The sequence below is a fragment of the Tachysurus vachellii genome, chromosome 2 (genome assembly GCF_030014155.1).
Source record: "Tachysurus vachellii isolate PV-2020 chromosome 2, HZAU_Pvac_v1, whole genome shotgun sequence".
Taxonomy (NCBI): domain Eukaryota; kingdom Metazoa; phylum Chordata; class Actinopteri; order Siluriformes; family Bagridae; genus Tachysurus; species Tachysurus vachellii.
This window is the reverse complement of record NC_083461.1, coordinates 3,344,900-3,365,570: the sequence shown is the minus strand read 5'-3', so window position 1 is coordinate 3,365,570 and position 20,671 is coordinate 3,344,900. Positions and strand designations below refer to the sequence as shown.

The 20,671-nt window shown below is 44.3% G+C and overlaps 1 protein-coding gene across 1 annotated transcript in view; it reads right to left on the bottom strand.

The window, feature by feature from the left end:
• odad2 (outer dynein arm docking complex subunit 2) overlaps positions 1–20,671 on the bottom strand; it is a 68,797-nt gene that overhangs the window by 8,355 nt on the left and 39,771 nt on the right. The window contains exons 16-19 of the mRNA XM_060893877.1: positions 19,451–19,693; positions 10,833–10,947; positions 7,454–7,642; positions 5,490–5,711 (exon numbers count right to left, since the gene is read on the bottom strand). Of these exons, the coding sequence (XP_060749860.1) occupies positions 5,490–5,711; positions 7,454–7,642; positions 10,833–10,947; positions 19,451–19,693 (769 nt within the window). The remainder of the gene's footprint in view (positions 1–5,489; positions 5,712–7,453; positions 7,643–10,832; positions 10,948–19,450; positions 19,694–20,671) is intronic.

The following is a 20,671-nucleotide window of genomic DNA, read 5'->3' as shown; positions in this document are numbered from 1 at the left end:
CTCAATCTCGGCCAGCTACGTCACTGCAGGTCATAACCAGGGATGTAAGTGCTGTGTAGAGGTGCTGAGCTTTCTATAATATAAATAACACACAGCCAGTGTTGTAATGTAATGGAGTACAAATACTTCGTTACTGTACTTAAGTAGAAATGTCACGTATCTGTACTTTACTTCGCTATTTAAATTTATTTACATTTCCTAGATAAAATGTCTACTTTTACTCCGTTATATTTCCACTAAGTGTCTTCGTTACTCGTTACTACAAAATAAAATCAGAAGAAATGTGTGTGACTGTAATAAGGGAGGTTTGGTGAATCACTGCTCCTAGATTACATTACGCTCCACACACTCTACGGAGAAGCACAGGGACGCGCAGTCAGAGCTGGAGGCGCAGCGTGCACGCGCAGTCAGAGCTGGAGGCGCAGCGTGCACGCGCAGTCAGAGCTGGAGGCGCAGCGTGCACGCGCAGTCAGAGCTGGAGGTGCAGCGTGCACGCGCAGTCAGAGCTGGAGGCGCAGCGTGCACGCGCAGTCAGAGCTGGAGGCGCAGCGTGCACGCGCAGTCAGAGCTGGAGGCGCAGCGTGCACGCGCAGTCAGAGCTGGAGGCGCAGCGTGCACGCGCAGTCAGAGCTGGAGGTGCAGCGTGCACGCGCAGTCAGAGCTGGAGGTGCAGCGTGCACGCGCAGTCAGAGCTGGAGGTGCTGCGTGCACGCGCAGTCAGAGCTGGAGGCGTTTATCTATAACGTTAATCGGCTGAAAGCCGCAAAGACGGCAGCCAAAAGCAGTGAAATGTCACTATTCTTATTACCAGAGTTGTAGCACAAACAAAATATTAATGCAAACAATCCATTTAATACTAAATAAAAATAACATTTATTGATTTGGTCTTTGTCTTGTGAATATTAGTTTATTAATGACTGCATTCATTAGACACACTGTTTGTAGAGAATGTACACATACATGAACTGATCTGAGTCAAGACTGGCATCATTACATCATGCATAAAATTTTGGTGTCCACTTTTGCCATTTAATAATCCCATAACTTTTGGCTTACTATGTAGTCATATAATATATAATATAAAACTCTTCTGGTTTTAAATTCTCTCTGAGGACTAAAACCCCCTAAAGATGAGACCCTAAAACCGCCCCTGATCTTATGCCTACTGAAAATCACTGATATTTTACTTTTTACTTTTACTTCAAATACTTAAGTACATTAAATATCAGAAAATGACTTTTGATACTTAAGTACAGTAAATATCAGATACTTTAAGACTTTTACTTGAGTAATATTCTAAAAGGTAACTTTCACTTCTACCAAAGTCTTTTTCTAGTACGATACTTGTACTTTTACTCAAGTATTGCTTTCTAATACTTTATACAACACTGCACACAGCACACAGCTCCACGTGTTCTTGAAAAAATATTCTCTTGCTTACTTTCGAAGATGAGTTTCAAGTACATGGAGATTCCTCATTAGACGTCACCCCTACATAAAAGTCCAGTAAAAACCAAATCCTTTTGTATCATAAGACCAAAGCCCTAAAGACACCTCCAGTCTCAAGCACATGATCTGTGAATCCAAATGTTCTAGTGAGGCTTCCTCAAGAAAAAGTTTTCATATTCGTGAAGCTGACGTGACATATGGCTAAGTACGGTGACTCGTACTCAGAATTTGTTCTCTGCATTTAACCCATCCAAAGTGCACACACACAGCAGTGAACACACACACACTGTGGCAGTGGGCAGCCATTTATTCTGCGGCGCCCGGGGAGCAGTTGGGGGGTTCGGCGCCTTGCTCAAGGGCACCTCAGTCGTGGCCGGCCCGAGACTCGAACCCACAACCTTAGGGTTAGGAGTCAAACTCTCTAACCATTAGGCCACGACTTCCCCAACGTTAGCATCAGCATTCAGGGCTTGGTGTAGGGGCATCTAAGAATAAGCCAAGTTGCTGTTGTCATGTATACTCTCACACAAGCACTCAGTGACCCTACAGTATATAAAGCCTAGCTACACAATCCAACATGTTTATTTATTCACTCCTGCACTGCTCTGCGTATTGGTTAACACATCCTTCTACTATACTTACACTATACTGTTTTTCCACATATTTATAGTAGTTTGAATGGTTTGGGGGCAGTGGAAGCGCAGTGGTTAGGGTTCTGTGCTTTGATTGGAAGATTCTGTGCTTAAATCCCAGGATGTTAACCCTCAGCTGCTCGGTTTTCTGCTTCAACTGTATCCCGTATTGTTTGTAAGTCAGTATTGACAAATAGGAGTATCGTCATGTTAATAACAGTGCCAGAATATTTACTTATAATCTTTAACAGCATCTACTGTAAGAAGTCAGGATTTCTGGTTTACGGTTCTGTGATCTGCTCAAAATGCTTAAATAAATGACCTGATAGCTCTAAGTATGATCATATTTTAGCAGTAATCTCCTGAGCTGATTTAATTGATGTAAGTGGCACGTCTGAGAGATTCGTACATGTGTTACTAAACAATTATTTTAACACACATCTGCTTTCTACAAAGCTTCCAATCTTGCAAACTCTGGCGTACGAATCCCACAAATCTTAAAGCTTTTCTTCGTGCCAGGATTCTGCCCAGCAGTGCCTGTAAACTTTCTGCATTTTCGTACATGACACACGGAATATTACACGGTTTACAGCCTTTTGCTTGTTACTGGAGGACTCGTAGTAATATTATATGGCATCTAGACATAGCAACCACTTCAAATAGCTGTCACTCAGAGGTTATGCATCTAGTGGCCTCTTGCTCTTACAGCTTTCTGAGATCCAGAGACTCGCCACGCTGCCATTCCACCACGTCCCAGTCCAGGCGCTCGCTTAGCAACCGTTCCCCCGGGCGACGGCGTTTGCGTGCTCTTCTGCCCTGGCATCCCAGGAGCAGTGGGACTGGCCGGGAAAAGCGGCACTCAGCACACATACACTGCTGTTTGCTCAGCCCAATTCCCATGACGGTTAGAAAACGCGTTGAAGCTTCCACTGCACCAGAAAGAAAACAAGGCCTTGTTCTGTCTGCCCTCGCTGCTCCGCAAGGCCTCTGAAAACAGTTTGCAGCCTTTCAAAATTTATTAGTGATGTTTTCAAACGTCACTTAAAAAAAAGAAGAAGAGGGGGCTAGAAATAATGTGTGTGTGTGTGTGTGTACGTGTGTGTGTAAGTCGAACATGCGGCAAATCTTGCAGACAGAAACGAGCAAGAACTAAGAAAAGGGTTTAAATAAATAAAACAGAATAATAAATGATCAAAGAAATAAGTGTGTAATATTAAACAAATAAATACAATTAGACCATTTTACACATTAGACAATATCATACACTCTGGTAGTCGTGTGAATTATTCTTATATATATATATCTATAAACTTTATTAAGTTATGTATGTTACCCAGTTCCAGGGCTGACACTATGGAAAAACACACACGCCAATTTAATGGCTCGAAAAGGACACGTGATTACGCACCAGTCCATATAAGAGCATTTATGTCACATTACTCCAGCTTCTATTTATCTGAAGGGAGCGTGAGTGGACACCTGGGGCATATCCAGACACGCAGCATCTCATTCCCTTCTCAGGGAACCAGGTTACATACGTGACCTGTTGTAGTTCAGTAGGCCACCGAAAAAGACAAGACTGCAGGAACTTTAGCACTGTACCGACCGCGCAGTGAACTGAATCCTGACAGTGTTCATCGCGCCAGAGGCGGAAAAGGAAGAACACAATGCTGGTAAGCTTTGCTTCCGAAAGCGAACCTGAGGAACTTCCTGTGCTCTGGCAAAATATCTATGTGAAAATAAGCATCTTTGAGATGGGATGCAATAACCTTGAGCATGAGCATCTCGAACTTTTAAGTCTTCAGGACACAGTTCAGAGCCGCAGGTCCTAAATAGGACGCAGCCCCTGTCTTTCTTGGAAACAAGGAAATATTGCAAGTCCTGATTTGGGATTGGAACATGTTCTATGGCCCCTTTCCTCAGGATGAAGAGAAGTTCCTCTTGGGGGAACGCTGTCTGGTGTTTGGTCCGGTCAGACGTTCCCATGGACCATTTGTTTGAGAGTGGTTTTAACCTTGTGCCAATATCCCTGGTGCCCTGAAACAGCACACTGGCAGGTGTTAACCCAGGGTAAAGATTTGTGCAAAGAAGAGGAGCAGGCACAGACCCCACTGCTCCCCAAAGCACCAGAGGTGGCGGGGCAGGAAATAGGGGAAGCCTTCCTGAAAAGGACGCTCCTAGAAACCCCAGCCCTCGGGCATCATGATTCCTTCTTAGTCTCCCTGGCCGAGATGACGGACCTAAGGTCTCCTCTCGCCTGATGGGTCTGGGCCTGGGCATGCTGGCTAAGCCTCTCTAGTCTTAGACGGGGGGCTTGGGCCACCACACTCTCTCTTTTCACCGCTCTGGCCCAGGCTGCTCGATAAACTCCCTGAACGACGCAGACTGGCGCTTCAGCTCTTGGTGCCTGTCAGCGACAGTACTCACTGCATCACCGAACAAGTCCTGAGGCGAAAACGGGCCGTTCAAGAGAAAGAACTTATCCTTGCCTTTTATTTCTGTTAAATTGAGCTACAGGTGCTTCTTCATGGCAACCAGCTCGGCCATTGAATGGCCTACGGAGCAGGCCGTCTGCTTTGTAGCACGGAGCGCGAACGCCACTGATGCATTGAATTCGCCCACATTGACAAAGACCGCAAAGAGAGTGCATGTCGTCCTCTGTGATATAGCAGGGGCACAGATGCCAAGGACCCTTCCCGATCCAGTAAATTTGTGTGTGTGCACACAGAGCTTCAGCCACAACTTCCTCAAAGAAGCGTTCCCTTAGTGTTAGCCCTGAACCAGCATTGTGGTATATAGGGATGTGGTAGGGCTAAGTTGCTGGACTACCAATTGGAAGGTTGTGAGTTGAATTCCCATGTCCACCAGGCTGCCACTGCTGGGCCACTGAGCAAGGCCCTTAACCCTCAATTGCTCAGCTGTATAAAATGTAAGTCGCTCTGAAAAAGAGCATCTGCTAAATGCTGGAAATGTAAATGCATCGAGCAATGAGCAGTTGCACTGAAACTGACAACTTCTACAGACGTTATATAAATGTTTCCTAACAGAACACTCTGCCATATAAATTACACATGTTTGCAACATAGATTTTTCGTAGTTTGGCAACTAAAACACTTTTAAAACTGTGTAGTATGTGGAGCATCGACCGTACAGTACAAGTCCCTGTGAATGAGCTGTTGCAATAAAAACGAGAAACGTATTAGAACGAGTCGTTCAAATTTTCACAGAAATAAACAAAGCAGGCAACAAAACAGAAATAAAGAATAATGAACATAATATGAAAGAAAGATGCTTGTGAGAGTTTTGAGCTCTTTTAAATTTGGTAATGGATTGTTTGTTTATTGTTATCTGACTGTGTGTATCTGTCTGTCTGTGTGTGGGTTTGTGTGTGTGTGTGAGACTGTTTACCTTGACGACACCGCTCTGGTGCATGGTGATGCAGTTGTTTGGGTCTCTGGAGAGCTGATAGAGGGCCTGAGCCGTGGCTTGGTGCACCTCGTGATCTTTAGAGCACAGGTAGCGCACTAGAGGAGCCACGGCTCCGGCCTCGCCGAACGCCACACGGTTAGAACCCCACATGCAGCAGCGAGCGATGGCTTCGGACAGATACCTCCGTAACTTATTGTCTGTCTGTAGCAGAATAACAAATGTGTCCTGTTAGAGATTGTTAAATACAATACACATACAGTAACTCTACTAGTAAATCAGAAGAAAGGTCTGGAAGGAGTCCGGTGCTGTTGGATTCTGAATTCTGAACGGTCGCTTGGTTCATTTTCTATCACAGCATCTCTGACAGTCAGAGGGTTAATAAATAGGTTGTAGGTTAGATGGTTGACAGTTGTAGGTTAATAAATTATTGTTTATATTGTAACACCCTGTACGATGGATGTTTCCACATAATATAATATCTAAGAGACTTCATCAGGATGACTGATAACAAGGTAAAGCTTTCTGTAGGTTTATGTAACACGTTAATGAAACGAGTCTCCAGCGTCAGTCTTTAGACACTAGAAAGTCTTTAAGTCGTCTGACTTTAACGTACTTTACGGTTTCTCAGTAACACAGCAAACTGCGATTTTCATCTTATTGACTTTAAAGTTGAGAACATAAGAAGTGCTGATGAGAGGCCGACTGTTTATAGCTGCTATAACGTAAGCGAGAACAGTCACTTACATGTTTCATGGATATTCCATAACATTAAAGGTGGGGTCTCCGTCGTTTGAGAAATGCTTCAGAAAACTGAGTCGGGCCGCCAAGCAAAACAAAAACAAAACTAACGTGTAGCCAATGAGCAGAAAGGGGCGTGTCTTGTCAATATGGGCGGAGAGAGTGTTCAGTACGCATGTGTGACATTAGCAGAAAGCGGTTTTAACATTGACATGGAGGATAAAAACAAAGAAAGAAAGAGAAGAAAGACTTACGATAAGGTAAGAAGTAGGACGTGTTAATATAGGATCAGCTTTCCAGCGCTGGAGAGAACTGAAGGAGCAGGAAGTTGGTCACATATTCACAGATTGGAGTTTCCTGAGTCAATAACTCCTGAGCTAAACGCTGTTACTACACAAATAACACCTCTTTTCTATCGTAGTAATGTAGAGACGCAGCTACAACCGTGTTTTGTGTAGTAACAGTGTTTAGCTCAGGAGTTATTGACTCGGGAAACTCCAATCTGTGAATATGTGACCAACTTTACTTAAGACGCCGAGGCGCTTTTTTCCTTCTCGATAGGTGAGTAACGTTGGTTTTGCTTTGTTACACAGAACTAATATATGTCTTTGTCCTTTACATGATTATGGTTGTGTGTCATTTTTGCTTGTTTGTTTATCTACAATCGTGTTGTTCTTCCCTTCAGCTATGATAAAGACACATTTCTTTCTGTTAGTTGCCTGGGTTACGTATGTATGTGTGGGTGGAGCTATCAATACAGGGGTGGGGCCCATTTGGGTTAGGGGCGTGTTTGTTTTGGTGATTTCAAATGTCAACATTGGCTTTCAGACAACGGCGACCCCACCTTTAAATGTAGCTATAAATGGATAAAAGTGTCGCTCTTCAATTAATAAATGAGTAGAACTTGATGGATGTCTGCACAGCCAATAAATGCATCATAAAACCCTTAGAATATACTTTAAACTATTTCAGTCATTTGACCTTTCTCTTTGACCTTTGACCCTGTTGTTTATTTACTTGTGATTATCCAATATGAATCCAACAACTCAACCACCAAAGAAATTAAAAAATGTGTGTTTGTTGAGGGGGAAGAACAAACACAGCAGGATGTGAAGCTAATATTCACTGATTATTTTCCTATTTCAGCCAAACACTGAGGGTTTTATTCCTTATTTTAAGAGTGTGAATACTGTGTTAAAGCTCACAGTGTTGGTGAGGTTGGACAGCATGGCTACGACACCGTGGTCAGTGATGACGGCCAGGTTCTCCTCGTCCTTGGCGATTTTGGATATGGCTGCACACACGCTGGCCAACACCTCCAAGTTCTGAGATTTCAGCAGATTAACGATCAGCTCCAAGCCGCCCACAAAGGATCGTACCATTTCTCCAGCATCCTTAAACACACAGATGCAGTGAAAAGGATGAAACTTTGTGTTACTTACAATTCAATATATATTTAAAGTAAAGAAATCTTAAATCTTTCATACACTTCTATACGTCGTTTGACTTCACATTGGGTGCATGCATGAGGTAGCTTGATACCAAAGGCATGAGGACAACCACAGTGGAAGATTGGACACACACACACACACACACACACACACACACACACACACACACACACACCATCCATGGTTACTGTTCAGACTCTCAGCCTCCCTGAGAATCATATATCTCACCAATATGGCATTAGTCTGTTTCCTGTAATAATAAAATATAGCCTGAAGACACCTTAAACGTCACCAGGACCTCATACTACTCTCAGTGTAACTATAGTCAGTTACACACACCATATACTCCTTTCTGATTGGCTGGTAGCTTGTGATCTGTTTCATTTCAAAAACCAATATAACAGATAAATAAATGATTAATGGATATGCTGATTTTATACAGTTCAGTAATGACAAAGCAAACACATAGAGACCACACCGCACCACACTACACCGCACCACACCACACCGCACCACACCGCACCACACCGCACCACACTACACTACACCACACCACACCGCACCACACCACACCACACCGCACCACACCACACCACACCACACCGCACCACACCGCACCACACCACACCGCACCACACCACACCGCACCGCACCACACCGCACCACACTACACCGCACCACACCACACCGCACCACACTACACCGCACCACACCACACCGCACCACACTACACCGCATCGCACCACACTACACCTCACCGCACCACACCACACCGCACCACACTACACCGCACCACACCGCACCACACTACACCGCACCACACTACACTACACCACACTACACTGCACCACACCACACCACACTACACCACACTACACCACACCACACTACACCGCACCACACCACACCACACTGCACCACACCACACTACACCACACCGCACCACACTACACCGCACCACACCACACTACACCACACCACACCACACTACACTGCACCACACCACACTACACCACACCACACTACACCGCACTACACCACACTACACTACACCACACCACACTACACTACACCACACTACACTACACCACACTGCACCACACTACACTACACTACACTACACCACACTACACTACACTACACCACACCACACCACACTACACCACACTACACCACACCACACTACACCGCACCACACCACACCACACTGCACCACACCACACTACACCACACTGCACCACACTACACCGCACCACACCACACTACACCACACCACACCACACCACACTACACTGCACCACACCACACTACACCACACCACACTACACCGCACTACACCACACTACACTACACCACACCACACTACACTACACCACACTACACTACACCACACTGCACCACACTACACCACACTACACTACACCACACTGCACCACACTACACTACACTACACTACACCACACTACACTACACTACACCACACCACACTACACCGCACCACACCACACTGCACCACACCACACTACACTACACTACACCACACCACACCACACCACACCACACCACACCACACTACACTACACCGCACCACACCACACCACACCACACTACACCACACCACACCACACTTAACAGAAACCTAAAAGGAAAGAAAATAAAAAGGGAAAGAAAAGGAAAGTAAAAATGAAACCAGTGTCCAGCTAGACCCAGCTAGATCCATTGTCCATATAAAACCAGTGTCCATCTAGAACCAGCTGACATGTTCCTACTCTAAATAACACACCTATACACTGTAGGGTTGAGAGAGAGAGCAGACAAAAGTGGAGGAGAAATGAGAGAGGAAAGGACAGAGGAGAGGAGCAGGAAATGGCAACGTTGGAATACTGATGAATCGAGTCAGAGAGAGAACAAGAGGTAAAGGAGAGACGGAGGAAGCGTGTTAAAGTCACCAGCTGTGGCGGGTCACTAAGAATTCCTTTCAAATCCTCTCTCACAAAAACATCTCCAACCAGCACACATCAGCACACACAGCACGCAGCACTGAGTGTGTGTGTGTGTGTGTGTGTGTGTGTGTCAGAGCTGGAGGTGCGATAAAAAGAGAGGAAAAGAAAGACAAGTACAACATTTCCACATTGTAAAAATCAAGTGTATCATGAAGGAATCGTTAGGTAAAGGCCAAGAGAGAAAAAAGAAAGGAACGGAAAAAAAGGGAAGATTGAAAGAAAGTGAGACAGAATAGAGAGAAAAAAAAAAACAGTCCGAGACAAAAGAGTTGTCTACCTGAATAATCTGGAGAAATTCACACAAAGTGGAATTGATATGTGAGTGAAACAGACATTCGTTGCAATCAAGCTGCTCGGCTCACGGCTGCTGGCTGTAAAGCTCCAAACGTTAATTGTGCGTTACGATTATTTTTAGATTAGACGTGGCTTTCCTTAATGTCTAATCACAAAACAGTGTGTAAAATGACTAGAAACTCACTAGAGTATGTGTGTATGCACGTGTCCGAGTGTGTGTTCTGCTGCAGTCACAGGTCTCCTCATGCTGTTCATCCAGCACGGTTCTCCTCCTGAACCTGCCCTGGAGCTGCTAACTCAAGCCACATGTCTCTCTCTCTCTCTCTCTCTCGCTCTCTAAATAAGGGCTGCTGTGTAGTTTGTCTATATCTCTGTTTATTCGTCTGGCTCCTGTCACTAAAGTCACCTGAAACATTGATGGTGTAAATGTCAGAAAAACTCTGTCACACTTAGCTCTGTATCTTTGACCTTTATTTTTTCCCCCAGTGAAAACCTGAATGTTTTTATACTCAGTACTGACAAGAGACCATGCAGAAGTTCTGTAAATCTGATAATTACATATTATTTGCAGATTACAATCATGGATTTGTTCAAACAGTTATGTTTGAGATTCGGCTCCAGAAACGAGTGCTGTTTTTAGGACGCATGCTTTGTTACAGAAGAAATGCATACAAATAAAGACGTGTGTTTATCGAGTCCCATTTTCCCTCATCTTCCTCATTTGGACAAAGCAATGAAGAAAACGTGCTTGGATAGTGTTATGTTAGATGGCTAAAAGGGTAGGTGTTCTAGGGTGGAACTAGCATAACCTAGCATGACAATAAAACACTCTTTACCTTTGCATTCTCTATACAGGGACAGATGGCCCAAGCAGCGCTGGCCTGAACCACGGGGTTTGGGTTCTTCAGCAAGGACCAGAGGAGACGAACTCCATCCAGACCATCGATGATCCTGGGGGGAAGAGAAAGTTTTGTTTTGTGAGGAGTGTGTGTGTGTGTGTGAGAGAGAGAGAGGGAGAGAGCGAGAGAGCGAGAAGAGAGAGAGAGAGAGAGAGAGAGAGAGAGAGAGAGAGAGAGAGGGAGAGAGGGAGAGAGTGAGAGAGAGAGAGAGAGAGAGAGAGAGAGAGAGAGAGAGAGGGAGAGAGAGAGAGAGAGAGAGAGAGAGAGCAAGAGAGCACAAGAGAGAGGGAGAGAGAGAGAGAGGGGAGAGAGAGAGAGCAAGAGAGAGAGTGAAAGAGAGAGAGAGGGAGAGAGAGAGAGAGGGAGAGAGAGAGCAAGAGAGAGAGAGAGAGAGAGAGAGTGAGAGAGAGAGAGAGAGAGAGAGGGGGAGAGAGAGAGAGAGAGAGAGAGAGAGAGGGAGAGAGCAAGAGAGAAAGTGAAAGAGAGAGAGAGGGAGAGAGAGAGAGGGAGAGAGAGCGAGAGAGAGAGAGCGAGAGAGAGAGAGAGAGAGAGTGAGAGAAGAGGGGGAGAGAGAGAGAGAGAGAGAGAGAGAGAGAGAGAGAGAGGGAGAGAGAGAGAGAGAGAGCGAGAGAGAGAGAGAGAGAGAGAGAGAGAGAGAGAGAGAGAGAGTGAGAGAAGAGGGAGAGAGAGAGAAGAGGGAGAGAGAGAGAGAGAGAGAGAGAGAGAGAGAGAGATGCACATACACAATTTTCTACTTGAAACTTTTGACTATATTGTTGAATGTATGTACATTATTATTATTATTATTATTATTATTATTATTATCATTATTAATAGTAGTAATAGTATTAGTCTAATACAAGAGTAATCTAACCACATGGGTTGTAAGCCCGTGACTTCTGTGCCAGTCCCAAGCCTCACACGTGTCTCCTATCTCAACGTGGACAATAACATGTAAAACATGCAAAATCTAAACAGACAAATCTTCAATAGGAATTCGAAAGGTGTAGAAGACAGTAGTGAGAGCAGCTCTGTTGTATGGGTTAGAGACTGTAGCAGTGAGGAAAAGACATGAGGCAGAGATGGAGGTAGCAGTGATGAGGATGATGAGGTTCTCTTTAGGAGTGACGAAGATGGACGGGATTAGGAACGAGCGCATCAGAGGGACGGCTCAGGTTGGGGACAAGGACAGAGAGGCTAGATTGAGATGGTTTGGACATCGGAGGAGGGAGATGGTTATATTGGTAGAAGGATGTTAGCGATGGAGCTGCAGGTAAGAGGTCAAGAGGAGGACCAATGAGGAGATACAGTATATGGATGTGTAGTTAATTGGTGCGAGAGTAGAAGAAACAGATCATTCGCTGTGGCAACCCCTAAAGGGTAAAGACGAAAGTAGGAGTAGTTTCCAAAGTCTGTAAAAAATCTTGCCAATAAAGCAAGAGAGAGAGAGAGAGAGAGAGAGAGAGAGAGAGAGAGAGAGAGAGAGAGAGAGAGAGAGAGAGAGAGAGAGAGAGAGAGAGCATCTTTTAACAAGTGGATTAATCAGGAAGGTCAGAAAAGATAAGCAGGAAGTAACACCAAAAACAAAGGACAGCAAACAGGGCAATGAGACACAACTAAGAACCTGGACACAATCAGGACACACACAAATCTGACAGGACAAGAACAGAAACAATATCACATGATAATGTAAGCAATAAACGTAACAAAACATGAAGGAAGAAGAACACGAGTGTCTGGATTGTTATTAAGAGCTAAACCACCGTCAAGGTCAGAGAAGATAAGCAGGAAGTAACAGCAGAAACAAAGTACAGGGAAGAAGTGAAACTGATGCAGTAGAAAAACTGAACATGATCAGGAAACACACTGATGACAGAACAGGGTTCGAAACTGAGACAACACCACATGGTTATGTAAACTACAAGCACAGGACATGAACTCAACACTGACGGAACTTTGGAGGACACGGGGGGGCTGCTACAGAATAAGACAAGACACATGATCAGTGTCTCACCGGGCTAGAAGCCTCTCCACAGGAAATATGTTCCCATTAGGAGATCCGTTTAGATATTTATAGCTCCAGCAGGCCACGGACAAACATGCACACATACAGTTCTCTGGGCAACTCGGATCTCGTTGCCGACACACAGGAGGGAAAAACTCAGGGAAGTTCTTTCCAAATCAAACAGCCGTACAGACAAGCCTCTCTATATTTCACCGGTAAGGAGCGAGGTTTGCTTTAAACGCAGGCTGTATTTCACACAGCGGACACCGCTCTACTGAAGGCAGCAGTCAGGCTGTGTGAAGCCGAGCAGAATGGCTCCTCAGTGTGGCCTGTTTGTTAAATATAAATAACACGTAACCTGTTTCCCATGTGTGTGTGTCGTCCGGACAAGGCGAACATTCAATGCTGTCATGATTACTAAACCACTCTGTAATCGGGGGGCTCTTTTGCGCCTGAGGGTTCGGGGTCCTGTATTGGGCAGAGACGATCCAGCGACTCATGTCTTTGTCTCTGCAACTAATAAATCAACTCCTGAGTCATGATAACAAGAAAAGCCCTTAGCAGAACCCTGAAGGGCCGCTAAATCCCTGCGTTCAGCTAAACGTGCTAAGTAGGTGAAAAAAAAAAACAAGACAGGGTGAAGGATTTACAAACATGGAGGATAGGAAAGTCTTTTTAGGTGCACTTGGAGTTAGGAGGACATGAGATTTATGCACATGCTACAGTAAAGTGTTGACTTTAAAGCGTGGACAGTATGAAGGAATACGGAATGTGCGGTAAGGGCAAAATCTCCTATCGCAGCGTGGACACTAACACATGTCTCCTATCTCAGTGTGGACACTAACACGTCTCTTATATCAGTGTGGTTACTAACACGTCTCCTATCTCAGTGTGGACACTAACACATCTCTTATATCAGTGTGGTTACTAACACGTCTCCTATCTCAGTGTGGACACTAACGTCTCTTATCTCAGCGTGGACACTAACACATCTCTTATATCAGTGTGGTCACTAACACATCTCTTATACCAGTGTGGTCACTAACACATGTCTCCTATCTCAGTGTGGACACTAACGTCTCTTATCTCAGCGTGGACACTAACACATCTCTTATATCAGTGTGGTCACTAACACATCTCTTATACCAGTGTGGTCACTAACACATGTCTCCTATCTCAGTGTGGACACTAACACGTCTCTTATACCAGTGTGGTCACTAACACGTCTCTTATACCAGTGTGGTCACTAACACATCTCTTATACCAGTGTGGTCACTAACACATGTCTCCTATCTCAGTGTGGACACTAACACGTCTCTTATACCAGTGTGGTCACTAACACATCTCTTATACCAGTGTGGTCGCTAACACATCTCTTATACCAGTGTGGTCACTAACACATGTCTCCTATCTCAGTGTGGACACTAACACGTCTCTTATACCAGTGTGGTCACTAACACATGTCTCCTATCTCAGTGTGGACACTAACACGTCTCTTATACCAGTGTGGTCACTAACACATGTCTCCTATCTCAGTGTGGACACTAACACGTTTCTTATACCAGTGTGGTCACTAAAACATGTCTCCTATCTCAGTGTGGTCACTAACACGTCTCTTATACCAGTGTGGTCACTAACACATGTCTCCTATCTCAGTGTGGACACTAACACGTCTCTTATACCAGTGTGGTCACTAATATGTCTCTCGTTTGTCTTGTCCTGCACTGTTCGCACCAGGTTGCACAGTTGCACTTTATGTATCTAGGACTAACTTACTAAGCCCTTATAGCCCTGTCTTTGTTTTATGTAGCCCCTGATCCTGGAGAAACCTTGTCTCATGTCACTGTGTACTGTAACAGCTATATATGTTTGCAATGACAATAAAAGCTTCTTGACTTGACTCGACTCTTGACATATGTCTATTATCTCAATGTGGACACTATTACGTCTCCTATCTCAGTGTGAACACTAACACATGTGTCCTATCTCAGTGTGGACACTAACACGTCTCTTATATCAATGTGGTTACTAACACGTCTCCTATCTCAGCGTGGACACTAACACGTCTCTTATATCAGTGTGGTCACTAACACATGTGTCCTATCTCAGTGTGGACACTAACACATGTGTCCTATCTCAGTGTGGACACTAACACATGTGTCCTATCTCAGTGTGGACATTAACACATGTGTCCTATCTCATTGTGTTCACTAACACATGTGTCCTATCTCAGTGTGGACACTAACACATATGTCCTATCTCAGTGTGGACACTAACACGTGTCCTATCTCAGTGTGGACACTAACACATGTGTCCTAACTCAGTGTTAATTCTGAATTATTGCTGTTTTATTTTATTTTGTTACTATTTCATTATGGGGGTCACGGTGGCTTAGTGGTTAGCACGTTCGCCTCACACCTCCAGGGTTGGGGTTCGATTCCCACCTCCACCTTGTGTGTGTGGAGTTTGCATGTTCTCCCCGTGCCTCGGGGGTTTCCTCCGGGTACTCCGGTTTCCTCCCCCAGTCCAAAGACATGCATGGTGGGTTGATTGGCATCTCTGGAAAATTGTCTGTAGTGTGTGAGTGTGTGAGTGAATGAGAGTGTGTGTGTGTGTGCCCTGTGATGGGTTGGCACTCCGTCCAGGGTGTATCCTGCCTTGATGCCCGATGACGCCTGAGATAGGCACAGGCTCCCCGTGACCCGAGGTAGTTCGGATAAGCGGTAGGAAATGAGTGAATGAATGAATGAATGAATACTATTTAATTATTTTTATGATGAACAGCACTTTGTGTTCAGCTTTGGCTGTTTTAAAAGTGCTTTATAAACAAAGTATTATTATTATTATTATTATTATTATTATTATTATTATTATTATTATTATTATTATTATTATTATTATTTCAACGTGGCCATTATTACGTCTCCTATCTCAGTGTGGACACTAACACAGGTCTCCTATCTCAATTTGAACACTAACACATGTCTACTATGTTGGTGTGGACAATAAGACAGTGTGTGTAAGTGTGTGTGTGAGGACAGACTTCGCTTAATGTCCTACACAGACGTGACCATGCTGGTCTGTGAAAGGAAACGATCATATAGCAGCTATTCTAATTACTTAACAAACTGCAGCATAGCACTCTCAAAATACGCCACAAGACAAAAAGGAAAAATGTGTGTGGGAGGCAAATAAAGGCTTTCTGTCCACAACTAAGTGTAAATGTAAAAAATAAAGAGCCGATCCTAAATATACATGACTGGAACATGTTGCTTAGGAGGTGATGCTTTTTTTTTTGGAGCCCAGCACTTCTTGTTGCTCTCACACAAATGCAGAGAGTGACCTTATTCCTTCAAAAACAAGCCCTGTGGATTTTTACTACACCACTGCGGTCGCATACGTCCATAAACATATTATTCTTTTAGACAATCTCTGGTTACGCTTGCCTAACTGAGACGGCTCAAACATAAAGCTCTGTATTTGTGTCCAGCCTTAATTAGGAATAGGACTGGAGTCTATAATAGTCTTGTAAAAGTAATAAGATTCAGATGGTGCAAAACACAGTGGAACACATTGGGTCATGTGCTGTGCTACTAGAGAAATTCCCAGAGAATCACATGGCAATCGAGTTCTGTTAAACATGACAGACTTGTTTGTTATTCGCTCCGACTGTTCTTTTGTGTTACGATGTTAAACATGATCTATCTGTTATGCTGTACAAACAAACCGATTCCGAAATGGCTACGAAGGGGATGTGGTAGCCTAGTGGCTAAGGTGTTGTGCTACCAATGGGAAGGTTGTGAGTTCGATCCCAGGTCGACCAAGCTGCCACTGCTGGGCCCCTGAGCAAGGCCCTTAACCCTCAATTGCTTAGCTGTATAAAAATGTGAGCCGCTCTGGATAAGGGCCTCTGCTAAATGATGTAAATGTACGAAGCTGACGTATTATTATTACCAAGACTCGGATTTGACTACACTAAAATTTCACTCACTCACTCACTCACTCACTCACTCACTCACTCACTCACTCACTCACTCACTCACTCACTCACTTACTTTCTACCGCTTATCCGAACTACCTCGGGTCACGGGGAGCCTCAGGCGTCATTGGGCATCAAGGCAGGATACACCCTGGACGGAGTGCCAACCCATCACAGGGCACACACACACACACACTCTCATTCACTCATGCAATCACACACTACGAACAATTTTCCAGAGATGCCAATCAACCTACCATGTATGTCTTTGGACCGGGGGGAGGAAACCGGAGTACCAGGAGGAAACCCCCGAGGCACGGGGAGAACATGCAAACTCCACACACACAAGGTGGAGGCGGGAATCGAACCCCCAACCCTGGAGGTGTGAGGCGAACGTGCTAACCACTAAGCCATCCTGCCCCCCACAATAATTTCAATACAATTTAATTTGTATAGCAGTTTAAACAATAGCTGCTGTCAGTTTGTGTCAGAAAAAATAACGCTCTTCAAACTGAGCGTGAGGTAAAAAGCATATTTCGTGCATCCATTATGATGCTTTGCTTATGTTTCATCATTTGCACCATGCTCCTGTTGGTGGTTTTTAGATAAGAATCGTTGCCATGCTTGTGCTCGGACAAGTTCTGCCAGACCTTTGTTGTTGGGCATCTTTGACCTTAGTGATACAAATTCAGCCTTTAGTGAACGTCTCACCTTACGACCTCTGAGACTGCAGACGTGCTGCCAAATACGAAAAAAATAAAATGGTGTCCACAAATCGAAGGACAAACACAGAGGTGGAAAAGTCCTGACAATCATGCACTGAGATTCTCAGAGAATAAACAGGAAGTATGTCAATCTTTATTCAACATGATGGACTGTGGTGTTTCTTTTATGAAATCAGCTAACAAACATGTTCCTCAGGTCAAGATTTAGCTTAGGTTACCATCTGTTGTTCTCCCAAAGACGGTTCTCTGATTTCCTCCTACCTCCTGAAACATGCTGGTGGGTAGTCCGGCGTGTGTATTCCTGCCACGCATCCACTTATCCTGGGATTGGCTCTGGATTTTATTCATCCCTGACCAGGATAAAGCATTTACTGAAGATGGATAGATGAACATATGTTTTAATTTGCTACAGCCATCGAATGAGCTTCGTTTGTTCATCGCCGCTTGCATAGTACTTCTAAATTTTGATGCTAACCAATTTACTGAAGCAAACAAAGTAAACAAATTCCTAACTTATTTGATTAATTTGTTTAGTGGAAAGCTACCAAAATGTTGTCTGAGAACTAACGGTAGTTTATTGTCAACACAAATAATGAAATTTAAAAAGAAAAAACGTGGTGCTGTGACCGCAGATGGCAAGATCACAACGCTTCTTAAAGCTAGAAGCATGAGGCTACACCCTTGTGGAGCACCTGCAACCTCTTCGAGGAAATCACTTCCTTACCATTAACAAAATCAACAAAAAATTAGCACAACAAGAACAGAATGAATTTCCATGAGTCATGTCTCGAGCATCCTTCAGTTTCTTTTAAACTGGCTGTTCTTAATTGATCCTCATCAAGCTCAACTTAATTCAAGGGATGTGATCTGCACATGGAGGACCAAAGGTATTCTCGGTGCATGTCCTGCTCTCTGTTCCAGTTTCGTGTGGCTGGGTCTAACCGCTTGTGCCAACTTCGTGCTGTAGCTTACACAAAATGACCGCAGTGAAACAATCAAGGCCTCCGCCCTGGCCACAAATATGAGGAGATCAGCAGGTACCATAAACAGAAATCCCTGTGCTCTGTCATTAAAGCACTGAGCCATGAGGGTTTCCACACTAGACCTATCAGGTCTTGGATGGGACACAGACATCAGGCTGGTCCGGGCCTCTGGTGACCCTCAGGATCCATCACCGCTGTGGTGAACACGGCGTGTTAAACTGAGAAGAACAATACAGTGTCTTACTATAACCCAAACCAAGCAAACAATAAGAGGGATGTTTACAGGCATCCTTAAAGAGCTGAGATGGAGATATTCCACTCAATATCCCGCTGAAGCATTGTTCGAAGACCATTTTAGATCCAAGAAAGAGCGGAACTTGGCTTACGGTACCAAATTGGTGGCAACAGCATATTTCAGCCAGAGCAACATTGTGGTTTCCTTTAAACCCTAACCAAGCCAAGGGCAGAGGAACCATTTTAAAGTTGGCTGGTTGAACCGTTGCTGCTGCCAGCAATGTAAGCCTGTATGCTACTGTCAGAAAACGCTTGACGTTAAGTCTTAAATCTATTCTGGGCTGTGGCTAGTAAACCATCTGATATTGTATATCACGGGAGAGGTCGTGTTAAAGAAGTAGAATGCTCCTGTACCCTTTCCTTCCTCACCAAGCTGAAAAGACACGATAAGCGGTAAGTCGAATTATGTGTCCATTTTGGACCAAAGTGATATTTTTCAACTTGGAACATTGTGTGCCCCTGAACATGATCAAGACTTGATCACGACTCGAGGAACATACGCCATAATACAGAAACTGTTACAGAGAGTTGTGATGGAAATGTGAACCCGGACCCCTGTGAAGACTTACTCCATGCTCTGTGGCTCCGAGGCGCAGGCTCCTACGGCCCTGGTGACATTGACGAGCAGGGCCTGGTTGGTTCCTGTGAGCAGGCTGACCAGTGGAGGGATGCCACCGCACTTTCGGATGGTGGTACGGTTTATGGGTCTTTGGGCGCACTCTCCTAGAGCTCCCACCACGTTGACCAACACTTCTTCAGGTTGATCTGACAGTAAAGCCACCAGCATCTGCAATGTCTTATACTCCTCAAACCTGTAAGACATCGCAAGAGGGAAGAGACACTGTATAATGAATAGAGACTTTCTAAATAATTTTATTCAATGCTTTATTCACCCACTAGGGTTAATTACAATGACTATCTAAGCATTAGGGTGAAATCTACTGAAAGTTTTAAAATCAACAAATAAATTACTTGGACTATATATTAAGGAGTAGCACACTTTGGGACAACTTTGCATATCGCACTACCTTTTTAACAGCATGTTTAATTCCTTGATTATTCTTGTTTACTAAATTTATAACAAATCCTAAAAAACAGTTTGTCAGTTTTGTGCACTCGACAACGACACGCTGGCCTGTAGCTTTACGGATTTAGCTTAGCTGCTATGTTGTTTATCGTATATACAAATACACAAATGACACAGGAGTCAAAACAGGAGTCAAAATATTAAAACGCAAACAAAATCAACAAAATCGTTACGCTATCTAGAAGCTTAATTGTGTAAAACTTTGTAAGTGTTTTGTATGTGGGTGAGAGTAGGATGAAATGAATCAGGTGACTGCAGCATTGCACAGCATCGTTTCCCACGCTTCTCACTACACACACTTTCTCCCAGTGACCGTCCTTTCCTGCGGCTTGAAGCAGGACTAAACTTTGTCTCCGTTTGCCAAGATCTGTACAGTGGCGAACTACAGTAAACATTTAAAACGGGTATGTTGTGGTCGCACAGAGCCTTGACAAACCTCTGATGTACGATTAAGTTATATGAGTCTTTTTATTCACGGTTACGGTTTCTGGCATCGTCGCCCTGACGGAGATCGGAGTGTGTCTACAAGGTCACATGGTTTTGGTCGCCATCCAACAAACCTTCCCATGCAAGAAACACAGTAATGAAGAGGATGAGTGGCCAAACTGGATCAGCTAAAAAAAATTGCCTCAAGAATAATCAAACTCTGTAACACAGACATGTTCTGAGCTGTAGATTAATACTCTATGTGTGGATTAGTGCT